The following is a 16,499-nucleotide window of genomic DNA, read 5'->3' as shown; positions in this document are numbered from 1 at the left end:
GGGAAACTGTTCCAAGTGCTGCTTAAATAAATGTCTGCATATACATGCCAAAATTGGTCTCTGCTCATGAGTTGTTTTAAAAAGGGAAAACGTTGAGACAGTGTAACCTACCAGTTAACAGAAAGCACTAAGAGCTAGGACTACTGAATTCTTTGAGCTCTGCACTGATTCACTGCAAGACCTTAAGCCCAGTCACTTCACTTCGCTGTCCCATCATTAGTCCATCTATACACCTCCCTCCTGGGCACTGACAGAATGAGCTAGTTAATAAAGCAGCAAAGAGTCCTGTGGCACCTTATAGACTAACAGACGTATTGGAGCATAAGCTTTCATGGGTGAATCCCAATTCGTCAGATGCATGTTAATAAAGTGCTTTGAAAAAAATGCAACCTACTAAAAATAACACCAGTTTCCATGCAGGGAAAGGTTATGCTTGATTTTGGGGGCAGCAGCAATATCTTCTATAGTTTAAGGGGTTGGGATAGCACCTCCTGCAGAACAAAAATGGAGCCAAGAAATTTCTATTAGGGCATTATCACAATAGCTGCCTCAAGCTGGATTCCTTTGATGTGGGGCAAGTACATTTTGGTACAGCTCCATGACTACAGCTTGTAAGAAATGCAAAAGAGCAACAGAATTCCCCCAACATCTGACATGACTATTTCTTCCACACCACTGTTAGCTTGGTCAGGTCCAAACTCTCCTCTCTGCTGACAGCAATGCTGTAATTATGCTCCTACAGCAGTTCCTTGCCCTGCTTGTATATCTGCTTTTGTTCCTGAGACTGAGACACCTCATCTGCAGCAAGAAGATATTTTTCCCACCTGTCATGGAAAGATTCACCATCATTTACAACAGAAAGTCCTCTGACCAGAAACAGGAGCTCTTGAGTAGCTCACAGGAGTTTACAAACACCACAGAGGAGCTGGTGCTGCTGGATATCAATTGTGGCACTGGAGCCAACTTCCAGTTCTATCTGTTGGGATGCCGAGTGATCTGCACAGACCCCGACTTTGAGAAGTTTATTTTCAGGAAAATTGCTGAGAATCAGTACCTCCAAACTGAGATTTTGTGGTAGCCCAAGTTCTCTGCTGAATCCTGGTGCAGTGCTTGATGCAGAGTATAGAGAAGGGGTAGACTCCACAAAGGAACTTAGGTGCCTAAACCTAGGGTTTAGGCACCTAAGTTCCAGTTTTGGCTACACTGTGATCCACAAAACTCTTGCCAAACCCTGTGAAAGCCTAGCTTAACATGAGTAATTAAAGACGGGGGAAGCCTCATTTCTTGGAAGACAGGATAAGGAAGGTAACTAGATCAGCAGGCTGAAAACAGAAAGTTTGTACTAAGGTAAGTAAATAGGTCACTAAGCTGAAAGACAGAATGTCTGAGCTAGCTAAAATAAGAGGGAGAATACACAGACAATCATTTACTAAAAACAAGCTAACAATGGATAAGAGAAGACTGGAAGACAAGATGAGGTGAAGAGTAAGTTGGCCATGGACAGAACATGCTGTAGAAGAGGAAGAGGGATTGGTTCCTACAAAATGACCAAGCCAACCCCAAAAATGTGATGCACTGTATTGTGTAATGTATATAAAGGAAGAGGTTTGCTGTGTAACTTTGAATGTGTTGTACGCCCTATATCCACCTCCTACGTTTGAGCCTGATCAACTCCACATAGAGGCTGTATGCCAAATAAAAGCACCTGAGTGTTGAGACTGGAGTCAAACAGAGTTCTCTGGGAACCAAGTGGAAATAGGTCTCGGGAGAACCCTAACACGCTGTAGGTACTTAAGCTCACTCAGCACCTAAGCTTTCAGAGTACAAGTTCCCAAGCCACCTAAGTTTCTGCTTCATTCTAAGCACTAGGACATCTCTTTCCCGCCTAACCCCCAGGGTGATTCACAGACTAGGGAAAAACAGGAATTCCTGTTGAAGCTGTTCCCCTGTGGCTAAATAATGAAAGAGAAGTTGGAGCATGGGTCTGGAGCATGGTCTCCCAGGTTCTGGATAAACCCTTAGCCACAACATTGAAAATGAGACAGGGCTGTTTTAAGAGAGAGGTCGGAAACTGTTATCTGAAACTTGCTAACCGTTAAGCTTCGGGGATTTGCAGCATGTTGCATCAATCAAGTTCCACACTGCAGGAGCCAGCCTATATCAGTTCATCATATAACCAACCAGCTTCCAGACTGCGTCAGTTGTTCCTAACAGAGCAGCTGGTCTTTTTTGCTCAAGTTTCAGCCAGGACCTTTACACTGGATTTTGAAATTGGCTGTAGAAGCCGCCTAACAGATGAGTACAAAGAGCAGAAAATAATCCCAAGAGTGAACAGAGCTGCTTGATACTCACTCTGCATTCTGCCTAAACTTCAAGGGATCTTATTTTTAAATAAGCAGGCTCTTTTCAGGGCAGGTCCTACTGAGAAGCGGGAATGGAAAAGGCAGTGGTCCTGGTTCTTCGTGTTAGCATTCAGCTGCTTGCCCTGCCCATATACCTGCTATCATTCCTGGGCATGTGGGACCCATTCTGTAAGAAGATATTCTTTCCCTTCTTCATAGAGAAGTTAACTGCAAGTTACAACCGGAGGGCATCAGGGCACAAACAAGAGCTGTTCTGCAACCTGCAGGAGTTTGCAGGCCCCTCGGGGGAACTGACTTTGCTGGAGATTGGGACTGGCACTGGCGCCAACTTCCAATTCTACCCACCTGGCTGCAAAATTACCTGCACTGACACAAACCTCAACTTCCAGCGCGGTCTCTCCAAGAGCATGGCACAGAACCAGCACCTGCAGTTTCAGCGCTTCCTGGTGGCCCCAGGGGAGGACTTGAACCAAGTGGCTGACAGCTCTGTGGATGCAGTGGTTTGCACCTTGGTCCTGTGCTCAGTGCAAAGCATAGAGGGTGTCTTGAAAGAAGTTTTGAGAGTACTCAGGCCCGTGAGTATTTAAAAAAAGATATTTCCTATATTATTATTACCTATTCTACAGCCACTGGACCAGATTCACCAGTGACCTTCAGCTTTTTGCCACTCTGGAGATGCAAAGCTGCCACAAATCTCGTTTATCTGGCCAATTAAACTGGACTTGTATCTACTTTGCATATCAAAGAGGTGCAAAGCAGTAGGAGCATACTGGTCACTTTGCCCCATTAGTCTTAGGCCAACTGTGTTTTGTGCATTCAACTCCCACTAACTTCAATGGCAATTGGGATACATGCAATTTAAGGCAGAATTTTAATTTTTTTCCCTACAAGGGATTTTTCTTTTAGAAAAAAGCAAATTTTCAATCTAGCATGGTGAAACATCTTGTGTCAGTTAACACAGCCCCCTACCCAAAAAAAGTATTTAAATTTTACATGGGAGATATCAAGATTGGTCATTTTCATCTACACCGGATATGGATAAAATATTAAGTCAGTGAAGTTTAAAGTTTTAGGATGTTATAGGTGAAATATTAGAGCTTTCCTAGACAGCATGGTCCAATGGACAGGAGATCTCAGTTCTGCTAGTCAGGAGATCTAGGTTCTACTCCTGCTCTGCTACAGACTCGCTATGTTATTTTGGACAAATCACTTAACATCTAAAAATAAGGGCTGATCCCATCCTTAAGGTTGAAATAACCATTCCTTTAATTCCATTCCCTTTCTTTATTTGCTCATAACTTTCTATAAAGCATTCCATCTGGGTTAAAACTCCCTGGTCCTGATTCTCAACTGCTCCATTCCTCTACAGAAATTTCAACCTTAATGGTGGGATTTTTAAAAGAGACCTAAGTATTCCCAATTCATTTTAATGGGATATAAGCATCTCTCTCTCTCTCTCAGGCTCCTTTGAAAACCACACCCTAGTAGTTTTACTCTGAACAAAAACACAAAGTATTGATTACTGTGAAAGATAAACAGAGTTAAAGAAACCAGGTCCTAAGCAAGCACATTTTTTGTCTTTTTTAGAACTTATTGATATGGATTTTAAACACCTCTGCAAAAATATGTAATTTTCTGTTTATTTTAAAATGTACAGGATTAAAAGAGCAACTTGGGAGGGAAGGGAGTATTTTGATACTTACTGAAATGTATGCAAAGAAAGCCTCAATTCCAAGTGTATAAATTACTGAGGGAGAAAAGGCGGAACAGAAACTGAGTTTTAAGAACATAAAGAAAAGTTATGCAAACTGCATATCAGTTCCTTCATTTCTAAAATATTTCTAAATTGTTTTTCCCCCCAGGGTGGGGCATTTTATTTCTTAGAACATGTGGCTGCAGATCCTTCAAGCTGGACCTATTTCTGGCAGCAAGTCTTCTATCCAACTTGGAAACTTGTGTTTAATGGATGCTGCCTGACAAGGGAGCCCTGGAAAAACCTTGAACAGGCCAAGTTTTCAGAAATAAAGTTACGGCACATACAAGTCCCATTATACTGGGCTCCAGTTCAGTCTCATATCGTCGGATATGCAATAAAATAATTCTCACTGTGCTGTAACGTATGCACATTGTAATGTTTGCTTCTGTACAAATCATTTACAAAAAGAACAAGGAGTACTTGCGGCACCTTAGAGACTAACAAATTTATTTGAGCATAAATTTTTATAAGGTGCCACAAGCACTCCTTGTTCTTTTTGCTGATATAGACTAACACGGCTACCACTCTGAAACAAATCATCTACAGTAACTCCTAACTGATCAATTAGAGAACATACTCATTTAAAGTTGTGCAATACCCCCTTATAACCTTGTTTGGCAGCCACCTGCTTTGTCCACTGCTTGCAGAAAGAGCAGCCCGTTAGCGCCACCTGATGGGGACTTGAAACCAGGGTGGACCAGCAGCCCCCCTGTCAGCTCCCCTAAGATCCCTGCGCGGCAGCTGCCCAGCAGGCTATCAATTGCCAGGCAGTTCAACTGTCCCACCCCCCACTGCCCTATGCTGCTCTTGCCCTCTGCCTTGGAGCTGCTCCCCGGAGCCTCCTGTTTGCTGTGCAGGCGGGGGGAGGAAGCGGGGTGCTAATGTCAGGGTGTCCCTGTGACAGAGTCCCTGGGCGATGCTCTGGAACTGCTCCCTCTGAAGCCAGTCAGGACTCTGGGGCAGTCGCCTTTCTGTGAGCAGCCTGTCTTCAGGACACACAGCTCACACAGCTTCCACCTTCCTGGGTCTGACCTCGGAGCATTCAGCATCCTCTGCCCCTCCGTGCACTTCCCACAGCGAGTCCACTCAGGTGGGGCTCCTGGGGAAGCCAGAGGGTCCGGCACCCCAACTTTGCAGTCAGACGTGACTCTCAGCCAGCCAGTAAAACAGAGGTTTATTAGACGACAGGAACATGGTCTAACACAGAGCTTGCAGGTGCAGAGAACAGGACCCCTCAGCTGGGTCCATTTTGGGGGGCAGTGAGCCAGACAACCACGTCTGCCCTTCACTCCATGTCTCCAGCCAGCCCCAAACTGAAACTCCCTCCAGCCCCACCTCCTCTGGGCTTTGTCCCTTTCCCAGGCCAGGAGGTCACCTGATTCCTTTGTTCTCCAACCCTTTAGCTCTCACCTTGCAGGGGGGAAGGGCCCAGGCCATCAGTGGCCAGGAAACAGGGTGTCGGCCATTCTCTGTGTCCAGACTCCTGCACACACCTGCCTTCTAGGGCTCTGCAGTGATCATACACCCTTACCCCACCACCTAGATACTTAAGAACTGCATAGGGGAAACTGAGGCACCCCCACACTATTCAGAGGAAACATTAAGAACAGTCCCCCTTCGTCACAGTCCCCCTCCCCTCGCTCCAGCACCCCTGCTCCTGTGCCCTATCTCCACAGAGCAAGGGGGACACACCACAGGGCTCAGGATGGAGGGAGCTTGCTGGCAGCAGCTGCTGTCTCAACTTGCTGATCTACTTAAAAAGACAGTGTACTTAGAGTGGGGTCAACATACTTAAATGTGCGTCTTTCTCTCACACACATGGTGTGTCTCTGTCTCTCTCTGCCATGCTGTGTCTCCTCCCTCCATTCGTGCTGCCTTGTAGAGCGCGAGGCTACATTAACGACATGTTAACCCTTGAGGGCTCAGACAAGTGCTAGTTCATCATTTAGCAGTACGGCATTCCATGGGAAATAGCATCCGACGAAGTGAGCTGTAGCTCACGAAAGCTTATGCTCAAATACATTGGTTAGTCTCTAAGGTGCCACAAGTACTCCTTTTCTTTTAGGTAAATTACTATAATTTGGGACACATTAAGTTCCAGTTTGAATGGAAGTACAACAGAATTCTGCCTGGGCCACATGTTTCATACCATTGTCCCTTCCACTGTGCATGGTGGACACTAAAAAAAAATTTGGAAAACCCTTCTTCTTAGTTTTACCAACAATGACGTTGCGGAAAAGATTGTCTCAGAGAGGCTGAGTCTATACTAGCCTTTTCTGAGAGGTCTATCTCACTGTTGCACTGCCCCACTTATAGCAATAAGGAGGTACATTAGCGTAGACAGGTCACTAGCATTTTTACCAGTCTGTCTCATCCAAACCTGCTGAAAGCAACTCTAAATACAGAGGCAAAAATACTGGTGAAAACTACTGCTTCCACAGCAGTTATCACCAGTGGAGCTGCCCCGATAACACAACAGTGGGAGATATCACATAAACAACTGGAGTAGTCAAAGCCAAGAAAGAATACTTATTCTCTAACTATTCAGGGAAATAGCTTCCTAAGTATGTTGTTTTATCTTGGCAAGTTCCTTCAGATAATCACTAGTTTATTTTCACCACCAAAAGGCAATTGAGACACAACTGTGAAAATAAAGCTTGTGGTGGGAATTGCATTCTATAAAGTCACATCTTTATTTCCACCCTCTATCTTATAAGGCCTGCTTCTTTCTCTCCTGCCTTGGTTTTGCATCAGTAGGTTGCTTTTACGCACCATAGGTTGGTAAGGTAGGTGCTTGACCCTAATAACATATAACCTCCACTCAGCTGCAAAAATGTATTGGCTAGAGGACGCAACATTCGCTAATATTAATCCTTCCCTGCTCTTTTCGTAACAGCTATCGAGCTATTTTAATATATCTCATGCCATTCAGCTAGCTGAGGTTGTAGTATAAACAATTTAACTATAACTTTGTTACGGCCCTGGAATGTTGGAAGATTTTTTAAGCCTGTGTCAAAGTCTACCACTTGGTGTGATATTTTTATATTGTTAATTACCCAACCAGTCAAATGATTCAGAAATTATGCTGTGAATCAACACTGACAAAACTGAGGTCTAAAGAAAGGTACAATTTTTCCATGGGTGAAATCCTATCCCTAACAAAGTCCATGGGTTTTTTTCCCCACTGACTTCAATGGGGCCAAGATTTCACCCCCTATATGCAGCTATGTCGCCTTTGTATTATGATTGCAGTAGATCTTACAGGCAACAGGAAGCCTTGCTTAGTATTTGGATGGGAGAATATCACTGAAACCCCTGCAAAGGTGCAGGGCTCTGGCAGCATGTGTCTCATGATCTTGATCTCTGTTAAGACTTTTTGCTCTTCTACAATTACTGAGAACATTACTGATAACCACTAACCTGTAGCTACTCTGCCCAGTTCTTGCGATGCATGAGTGACTGAAATCCTTATTCCTCTCAGCAGTAGATATATCTTTGCCAAAAAAAATGGTGTGTGTTGTTGAAAAAAGTTGTGGTCCTCTAGCAATGTTATTGTGCGACAGAACCATATTGTTTCTCAGTGGGGAAAAAAGTTACTAGAGTAGTTGACGGAAACAATTTATTGGAAAAATTAAATTAAAACGCAATTTTTAAACTGCAAGTGTGTGTTTTTGTTCTTTTAACTGATGAATTATACCTGCCTCTTCCTCTCCTGCCCCCCCAATCCACAGACGTCAATTCTTGCGCCCAATTGCTAAGGAGACCCCCATCCCCTCACACCACCCTTCCCCACAGACCTGCCGTCTCCCCCGCCTAGTCACCATGCTGCTCCCCTTTCCACCAGCCCCTGGGCCTCCTCCCCCGCCCCCACGCTGAACCCTCTTCCCTCTTCTCCCCCGACAGACTCAAGCCCCCTGCTGCCCCAAACTGTGCCCCAGGCCCGATCCTATTGTCCCACTGCCCCTCCCCCCTTTTTACATGGCCGCCACAGCGGCGGCACGCGACCAGCGCAAGGCGCCTCTCCCTGGTCACGTGGCCAGCAGCCTCGCGCCGGCGGCGGGGGAATGACCGTTGGACGAGAATCAGCCGCCATTTTGTTTGCTCCCAGGACGATGTGGCCGAGCCTCTGTGCCGCCGCCCTGGTGGTGCTGCTGCGAGCGGGCCGCAGCGCCGGGCTCCTGGCGCCGCGGAGCTCCACGAGCAGTAAGGTTCCCGCGGCTGGGAGGTCGCAGCGGCTTGCGGGGGCAGTGCCTCCGGCACCGCAGGGCCCCGGGACCCGCACTGCGCGTGCGCACGCGGCCCGCTGTCGGAACCAAATTTTCCGTTACTCTTTGGTGCGACTCGAGTGCGCTTGCGCAGAGATGAGTTCGCCCCGAGTTTCACGGCCCATGAGGCTGCGCGCCAACCTCCCCGTGTCTCTCCAGGGCCGGCGGGGCCGAGCCCTGAGGGGCAGGGGCAGGGGCAGGGGCGGGGGCGGGGGCGGGGCCGGGGCCGGGGGCGGGCGGGAAGGGCCCTGAGGGGCGGGGCCGGGGCCGGGGCCGGGCGGGAAGGGCCCAGGCGCTTTCGTGCCGCGCCCGCCGCCCCTGCGCTGCATCGGGGGCGCGCCGGTGCCGGAGTAACACGGTGCGAGAGCATCAGGCCGCGAAGCTTTCGCCCCCCGGCCCGCGCCTGCGGTTGGCGGGCCGGGGAGAGGAGGAGGTTGTCCCCTGGAAGTATTTCAAGACTCGTCAGGCCCCCACGAGCAGTGCCCACGGGATCACAGGCGTAAGCGGGAAGGTGAAGTTGCTGATCACCTCGGCCGAGCGTTGCTGCATGCCAAATAAGGGAACCTGCAGGGTGAAATCCGGAGTCAAACTCTGTGGGTGTTGGAGCCCAGTGACCTGGATGAAGTGTTCTCCCAGAGCCAGACAAAGTATTCTCGCCACGCTGCGTTGGGAAGGTCTCGGAGGGAATCCCAACGAATGCGGGTAGCCCCTTACATCAGGGGTGTTGGAACAGTTTGTATAGTAGGGGTACTGAGAGCCGTTGAACTAAACGGTAAACCATGTATATGACAGAAAACCCTTCAAGCCCGAGGGTTCCGCACCCCCCGCCCTGACACCTAGTTCCAGTACCTATGCTTACATTTGGTATCTGTATGGAAAAGAAGGGTGGTCGAGTGGTCAGGGTGCCATCCTGGGCCATTCAAGCCCTCGCTTAAATTCCCTGCTGTGCCATGGGCTTCATGTGTGATCCACGAGTCACTTAGGGAGCTGAGACACAGAGACTAGCTGTAAAATGGGGATAATAGTGCTTCCCTATCTCGTGGATGATGCTAAATCCATTACAGTGCTCAGATACTATGGTCATGGGGGCCACATAAATACCTAAGATAGATAGGTATCCTGGGTAGCTGACTCTGTAAGCCAAGCCTGAAGGTAATTCCGAATACATGATAAAATGCTTCATCACCAGAGTAAATACTGGTTTCAGAGTAACAGCCGTGTTAGTCTGTATTCGTAAAAAGAAAAGGACTACTTGTGGCACCTTAGAGACTAACCAGTTTATTTGAGCATGAGCTTTCGTGAGCTACAGCTCACTTCATCGGATGCATAGCATATCGTGGAAACTGCAGAAGACATTATATACACACAGAGACCATGAAACAAAACTTCCTCCCACCCCACTCTCCTGCTGGTAACAGCTTATCTAAAGTGATCATCAAGGAGGGCCATTTCCAGCACAAATCCAGGTTTTCTCACCCTTTCCCCCCCCCCCCCCCCAGACACACATACAAACTCACTCTCCTGCTGGTAATAGCCCATCCCTCTTTGAAACCTCTCTTTATAATGCGCATGATAATCAAGGTGGGTCATTTCCAGAGTCCAGAAGGCAGGAATGTCATGTGTTTAGAGTAGGGAACTGGAAATGCAGGTGAGCTGGGTTCTGTTGCCAGCCTTGCTGCTGACCTGCTGTGTTATGTTGTTTACCACACCTCAGATAATACTACCCACCCTTTGTAAAGTTCTTTGAAGACCTTGGACATCAATGCAAAGTATAATGTTAAAAGTCACTTAAACTTTTCACTGTGAAATAATTTCAAAATTCTTGCATAGCTTTAAAGAAGAGTTTGCACTATTTTTATTAATTTAATTGTTGGTACAGTCACATTATATAAGCACAGTATCGTATAAGACACCACTACAATACATACCTCTGTGCAACTTTCTGTACATTTCTTAAAGGCAGTTCAACCACTTGCTTAAAGTGAGCCCTATTCAGCAAAAGCACTTAAACATAGATGAAGTGATGGACTTAAGCACACACTCAAGCACTTTGCTGAACCAGGGCTCTAAATGGGAATGCAAAAACTAGTTGTAATAACATTGGTAAACCTTTTGTAAAACCCATGCAGAAAACACTAGAAATGCACAAAAAATATTCATATTGCAATCTGAACAATTTAACTTACTGTGTTTTGTTTTGTAGAGTGTGGAGAGCGGGTACTGGTGGATATGATATCAGGACCTCGGATTGTAGGTGGACATGATGCACAGCTCGGAGCATGGCCGTGGCAAGTTAGTCTCCAAGTTTACCAATATGGTGTAGGATTTAAACATCTGTGCGGTGGATCTTTAATTGATGAGTATTCAGTGCTGACAGCAGCTCATTGTGCTAGAGGACATATGTATGTATTAAATTCTAAATCCTCTTCTGTTAAGTTAAGTGTGAGAAAGATATAACTGACCAGAAATGCATCACCTATAACTTCCATAGTGTGATTTTAAATCATATCAGCATTATCCTTGAGCAAAATGGAGGACCAGATACTACACTATGGAAATCAGTGCGAGTTTTGCCAGACTCGCATGGATTGGGTTCTAAGGTTGTACAACAATTACTGAGCAGTAAACATCTGACTCCTGTGTCCCAATATTCCCTAGTGTTGGCATCCACTCTGGCTCAGAGTGGATTCTGTGCACTCTGAAAACATTCTGTGCAACTTAAGCCCATAAGTAGCCCTCCACCAGAGGGTCTGTAGCTACAGTAATGGTGTTTGGAGATCTCTGCATCCCCAGCATGGGGCTCCACATCAACAGTGCCAACACAGAGGGCAGGCTTAGGAGTAGACTGAGGTTTTCGGCCAACATTTTTCAGGTTTTTGACTAAATGTTGAAATTTTTTCCAGGAATATTTTTTTCCCCAGTCAGCTTTACTGTTCAGTAACGTTGTACTGCACTAGCAAAATGTTGCAATATTTGGGTAGCAAACATTGCAGGGGATTTTTCAGTTTTTCTAAAGTAAGCACTACTTCATCTCTTTTTTCTACGAGGTTGTAAAACCTTTATTTAGAAAATACTAAAAGACTATCAGAGGCTAAACTTTCATTTTACAGTACAGTAATAAACGCCTCAAAAGAGGCTTATTAATCTACTTACACATCCTTAGACAGGTCCCCAGAGCTATCTTAGGTTACAATGCATACCTCTCCAGCCCCAGAGCAGCCCAGAATCTAGAAGGTGCAAAGATAGCTTAATGCCACTTTTGCTGTGAGTACTGAGCTGCACCTCTTAGAATCTCACCTCTAGACTTCTTTATTAAAGAGCCTGTTTCTTTTACTGTCAGTATGCCATGCTTCTTTCACTAAGCATTCAACATTTCTATAAAAAAAAAAAAAAATCTGTTTGTATCTTTTCTCCTAAACAACTCACCACTGAGCTCCACAGGCATAGCTGGGCAGCCAAATCTGAATATTAACTAAAAGTATTGATCTGGATTTGCCTTCCAAATATGAGGCAATCTCTATCATGAACTTGTCCCAAAAATATTTAATATGGAATTTTCAAAACATGTTGTCAAATGTGCGTAAGTTGCCAACAAAACAAAACCAATTTTAAAGAATGCAAACAAGTAATATCTTTATTGTACCACAGATGTAAGAAATTAATTGTTGATTCTCTTTTAGGGACCCATACTACTGGAGGGTTGTGATTGGCCTTCATGATACTTCCAGACCTGAGAGACATACTGTGAAAAGTAGCGTGAGAGAGATTTTTGTCCATTCAGAATTCAGAATACAGACGTTTGAAAATGATATTGCATTATTTAAACTATATAAATCTGTAAACTACAATGACTATATTCAGCCCATCTGCTTACCCTTTGTTCACATTCATCTAAACATCAACAACCAAACAGAGTGCTTCATAAGTGGTTGGGGAAGTATTGCAGAGAAAGGTAAAGATTTGCTTGATTTTTTTTTTTATTAATTAAACTAACTGGTGATCCAAGAGAGAGCTGATTTCAAGTAATGCAAGCTGTCAGGGTTCCTTCCCCACTCTGAACTCTGGGGTACAGATGTGGGGACCCACATGAAAGACCTCCTGAGCTTATTTTTACCAGCTTAGGTTAAAAACTTTCCCAAGGCACAAACTTTGCCTTGTCCTTGAACGGTATGCTGCCACTACCAAGTGATTTAGACAAAGAACAGGGAAAGGACCACTTGGAGTTCCTATTTCCCCAAAATATCCCCCCAATCCTTACACACCCTTTCCTGGGGAGGCTTGAGAATAAATAAGATGAGCACAAACCAGCCTTGGATTTTTAAGACCCAAAAAACCCAATCAGATTCTTAAAAATCAGAACTTTATTAGAAGAACAAAAAAAGATAAGAGAACAACTCTGTAAGATCAGAATGGAAGATAATCTTACAGGCAGTCAGATTCAAAACATAGAGAATCCCTCTAGGCAAAACCTTAAGTTACAAAAAGACACAAAAACAGGAATACACATTTCCTCCAGCACAGTGAATTTACAAGCCAAAACAAAGAAAACCTACTGCATTTTCTAGCTAGATTACTTACTAACTTTACAGGAGTTGGAGGGCTTGCATCCTTGATCTGTTCCCAGCAAAGGTATCACACAGACAGACAGAAACCTTTTTCCCTCCTCCAGATTTGAAAGTATCTTGTCCCCTCATTGGTCATTTTGGGTCAGGTGCCAGCAAGGGTACCTTAGCTTCTTAACCCTTTACAGGTGAAAGGATTTTGCCTCTGGCCAGGAGGGATTTTATACCACTGTATACAGAAAGGTGGTTATCCTTCCCTTTATATTTATGACACAAGCTTACTTGCTGTGAAGGCATTATTCAAATGATGTGGTTCTGTTTTCAGCTTCAAGGGAAGCTTTTTTGAAACCGTCTGTTATTTTTGGCATTTCTTTCCTAGATACTGCTGCCATTCATGCTCTCCTTGGCTTTATTCCAAATGCATCCTCCTTTTAATTACAAAACCCATGATGTACTCCTACTGCCTTCATTTTATCCAGAGAAAGAGAGAATTTGATGAAGCATGAAAGTTTTAGTACCTGGAATAACAATACCATTAAACCTCTACCTATGGGCCTAGGTTATTAGGATTAGGAATGACTTTTTTTTAGGTAAAAAGTCAAAATGAAGAGAACAGTATTTTTCAGTGCGACTGAGCCCACTTAAAGGAATCAGCTCTGCTTAGCACAAAACTTGATTGCTTAAAGTGCAGTTCTGCTAACATTGTGAAACTCTGTTAGGTGTTTTTTCATATACAATTTTCAGTTTACAAGTAAAAAGTTATTTTTCCTACCCATCAGCAGCTCAAACTCACAAAAAGGTCTGAAAGTCAAGCTGGATTCAAATCTCCATGTACATCACCTGTAAATCATTCTGCAAGTCAAATTCAGTTATACCCCCACTGAAGGCAACCCAGGGCTGAACAAGTGTAACTGAGGGCATAGTTTTGGTCCCTAGTCTTTAGTCCAGGGATAATGTAAAAGAAGGAAGAACTGAACTTGAGTTTTAGATTCTCATTTCAGTTCCCAGACATTAGCACTTTGAAAAAACGTTATACTTAGCAACAGTAAATTAGATATAGAAAGTTTGAGGCTTTGTAGGGCTCCAAATGAGTAGGGGGGCTGGCAGGTCTGCACAGGATTCTCTCCTCTCCTCTCTAAACACCAATGAGCACAGACTCAGAATGTAGTAACTTTCGTAATGGAGCTGCCTCCCTAAGGGAAAATACAAGGGCATCGGGGGTCAGATGAGCCTGTGAGACACAACATGGCCCCTGCGCTTTGAAAGTTCTGAGTACTAGTATCGCACATGTTTCTTCAGAATCAGAAAGGCAGATGTGTCAAATAACACCTCCACCCCCAATTCTGCAATCACTTACGCATGTTGTCACAGCCATGGTAAAAATCCTCCTGCTGGACACACCAGGCTACTGTCTTTGGCTTCCAGGCCCATGTGCTTCTAAGCTTCTTGAGACTGAACAGAATCCAGGTACTACCTCTGCAGGCCCACACATAGGGTATAGATCCTCTGTCTCACATCACTTCTGAGCTGAATGCCCAGTCTAACTGCATCAGCTCCATGACTAGTGCCATCTCCCCCAGACTCCCCAGTAGCGTAGCACACTCTTTTCCAGAGTCCCACCTTGTAGGAAACTGGCTTACAGTTTACCTCTTCAGGGACACGATAGTGGAAGCAAACAGACACATTTTACATAGCACAAGACAAGAACTATATAGATCCAGACTAAACAATAGAAAACCTGTACACCATTCCCTGCTTCACATTAGTTCACTCTGAGGCTCTGTTTTTTCTAAAACCCATCGCTAAAACCTTTTATTTTTGTTCTGCTTTTGGGGAAATTCCACTCCTTCAGACCCCAGACCCCTGCAGAGAAGTTAGAGAAAATTGGTTCTCCTAGCTTCAGCCAGCCCATTGGCCCATTTGAATGGGCGATCAACACGATTTAAAGACTCTCCTCCATTGTACCAGGTCTGGGAGATATGTAACACAGCCTTGACACAAATGGTACAGTGGGACATTCAGTGATAAAGCAAAAAGAAAAGGAGTACTTGTGGCACCTTAGAGACTAACAAATTTATTTGAGGATAAGCTTTTGTTAGCTACAGCTCACTTCATCGGATGCAGTCAGTGAAGTGAGCTGTAGCTTACGAAAGCTTATGCTCAAATAAATTTGTTAGTCTCTAAGGTGCCACAAGTACTCCTTTTCTTTCTGCGAATACAGACTAACACGACTGTTACTCTGAAACCGGTGATAAAGCAGTTTCTTAAAGCCAAATCGTATTCATAAACGTTCTTAATTTTCAGCACGAGTAGTCGCACTGAACTGAAAAGTATGTGCACAAAAATGCTACAATTGTAGTAGCAAAATGGTTCATCTTCTATATGTTCTATGTTCCATTACAGGTGAAGGCTCACCTATATTACAAGAAGCTCAAGTAGACATTATTCCTTCTGATATTTGTAATGGTTTTGAATGGTATGCAGGGATGATTAATAATAATATGTTTTGTGCTGGCTTGGAATCTGGAGGTATCGATAGCTGTCAGGTAAGACTGGAATTTTCTATTTGTAAATGTACTGTCCCAGCCTTCTGCCATAGAAATCTGACATCAGAACTCTCATTGGCTTCACTGGGACCAGGATTTGGGCATTAATACAGTAGGAATAATAAACAGAAAACAAAGGTCAAGTCAGAAGAGAGAAAGGTATCGGAGAAACAAGAGGAAAGAATGATGATTTTAGAGAAAAATAATCTGAATTTAAAAACAGTGATACACAGTAGAAGGAAAGACCAAGTTGACAGAAGGAAGGAAGAACAAAAACAAGACAAATTGTTTATTTATGCAATGCTTGACATAAAGATTACAATAAAATACAAAAGGTTTTATTTATATGTATAAATATGCACAAACTGTGCACATATGTATATTATATAAATATAATGTGTCTGTGTAGCATACATCCACACTAAATCTGTGCATTTAATATAAGTTTATGCTGCTTTGTGTTCGACAAGAAATACCTATACATGTTGGTGAGCAAAGTGGTTTAGTTGCAAGATTTTCAGAAGTGCTCAGATCTTAGCATCTCCCATTGAAATTAATGGAGAATCTTCACCGCACCAACCTTCAACCCCCCCTCATTGAGAACAATAGAAGCTGCTAGGTGCCGAGCTCTTTTGAAAATCTGGCCCTATGCGTATATGGGCCCCAGTTTAGTCAATGTGTCTTAGAGAATAAAGACGAAATACAGCAAAGGCAATAGGGAAAGGAGGAAATGAGACAAAAGTTACTAGCACAAAATGAACATCTAAGATTCACTTTTAAGTCACCAGAACCCCTTATATATTAATTTCCTTCTAATTTACCATTGTTTATAATTCATTTTGTGTGTACTATGGGTGTAGTGATGATTTTCACAACAGTATTGCCCTGATGTTTCAAAGTCTTAATACTATGATCTTGGCATCAAACTGATAAAATTTCATAATTTTATGCAGTGTTGTAGCGGAGTTGCTTGCAGATTATTAGAGAGACAAGATAGGTGAGGTAAT

At 44.2% G+C, this 16,499-nt stretch overlaps 2 protein-coding genes across 5 annotated transcripts in view; both read left to right on the top strand.

Annotated features, from left to right (window-relative positions):
• Positions 1-16,499, top strand: part of TMPRSS12 (transmembrane serine protease 12) — a 32,745-nt gene that overhangs the window by 3,060 nt on the left and 13,186 nt on the right. For 2 of the 4 annotated variants that reach the window (XM_074935552.1, XM_074935549.1), the window contains exons 1-4: positions 8,178-8,322; positions 10,588-10,786; positions 12,065-12,336; positions 15,350-15,492. In XM_074935552.1, coding sequence (XP_074791653.1) covers positions 8,184-8,322; positions 10,588-10,786; positions 12,065-12,336; positions 15,350-15,492 — 753 coding nt within the window. In that variant the 5' untranslated portion in view covers positions 8,178-8,183. Of the gene's footprint in view, positions 1-8,177; positions 8,323-8,658; positions 8,884-10,587; positions 10,787-12,064; positions 12,337-15,349; positions 15,493-16,499 lie in introns of those variants that run through there. The other 2 variants (XM_074935551.1, XM_074935550.1) reach the window with 2 other exon arrangements.
• LOC141974855 (thiol S-methyltransferase TMT1A-like) lies at positions 2,196-7,732 on the top strand. The gene is made up of 2 exons (XM_074934874.1): positions 2,196-2,938; positions 4,226-7,732. Exons 1-2 carry the CDS (start codon positions 2,435-2,437, stop codon positions 4,460-4,462), a joined length of 741 nt encoding a protein of 246 aa, XP_074790975.1. The 5' UTR covers positions 2,196-2,434; the 3' UTR covers positions 4,463-7,732.

This window comes from Natator depressus, chromosome 20 (genome assembly GCF_965152275.1).
Source record: "Natator depressus isolate rNatDep1 chromosome 20, rNatDep2.hap1, whole genome shotgun sequence".
Lineage (NCBI taxonomy): Eukaryota > Metazoa > Chordata > Testudines > Cheloniidae > Natator > Natator depressus.
This window is presented reverse-complemented; position numbering and strand designations above follow the sequence as displayed.

Coding starts and splice junctions, on each gene's coding strand:
- LOC141974855 (XM_074934874.1), top strand. CDS start 2,435: ATGGAAAAGGCAGTGGTCCTGGTTCTTCGTGTTAGCATTCAGCTGCTT. Junction 2,939..4,225: donor TTTTGAGAGTACTCAGGCCC/GTGAGTATTTAA, acceptor TTTTCCCCCCAG/GGTGGGGCATTTTATTTCTT.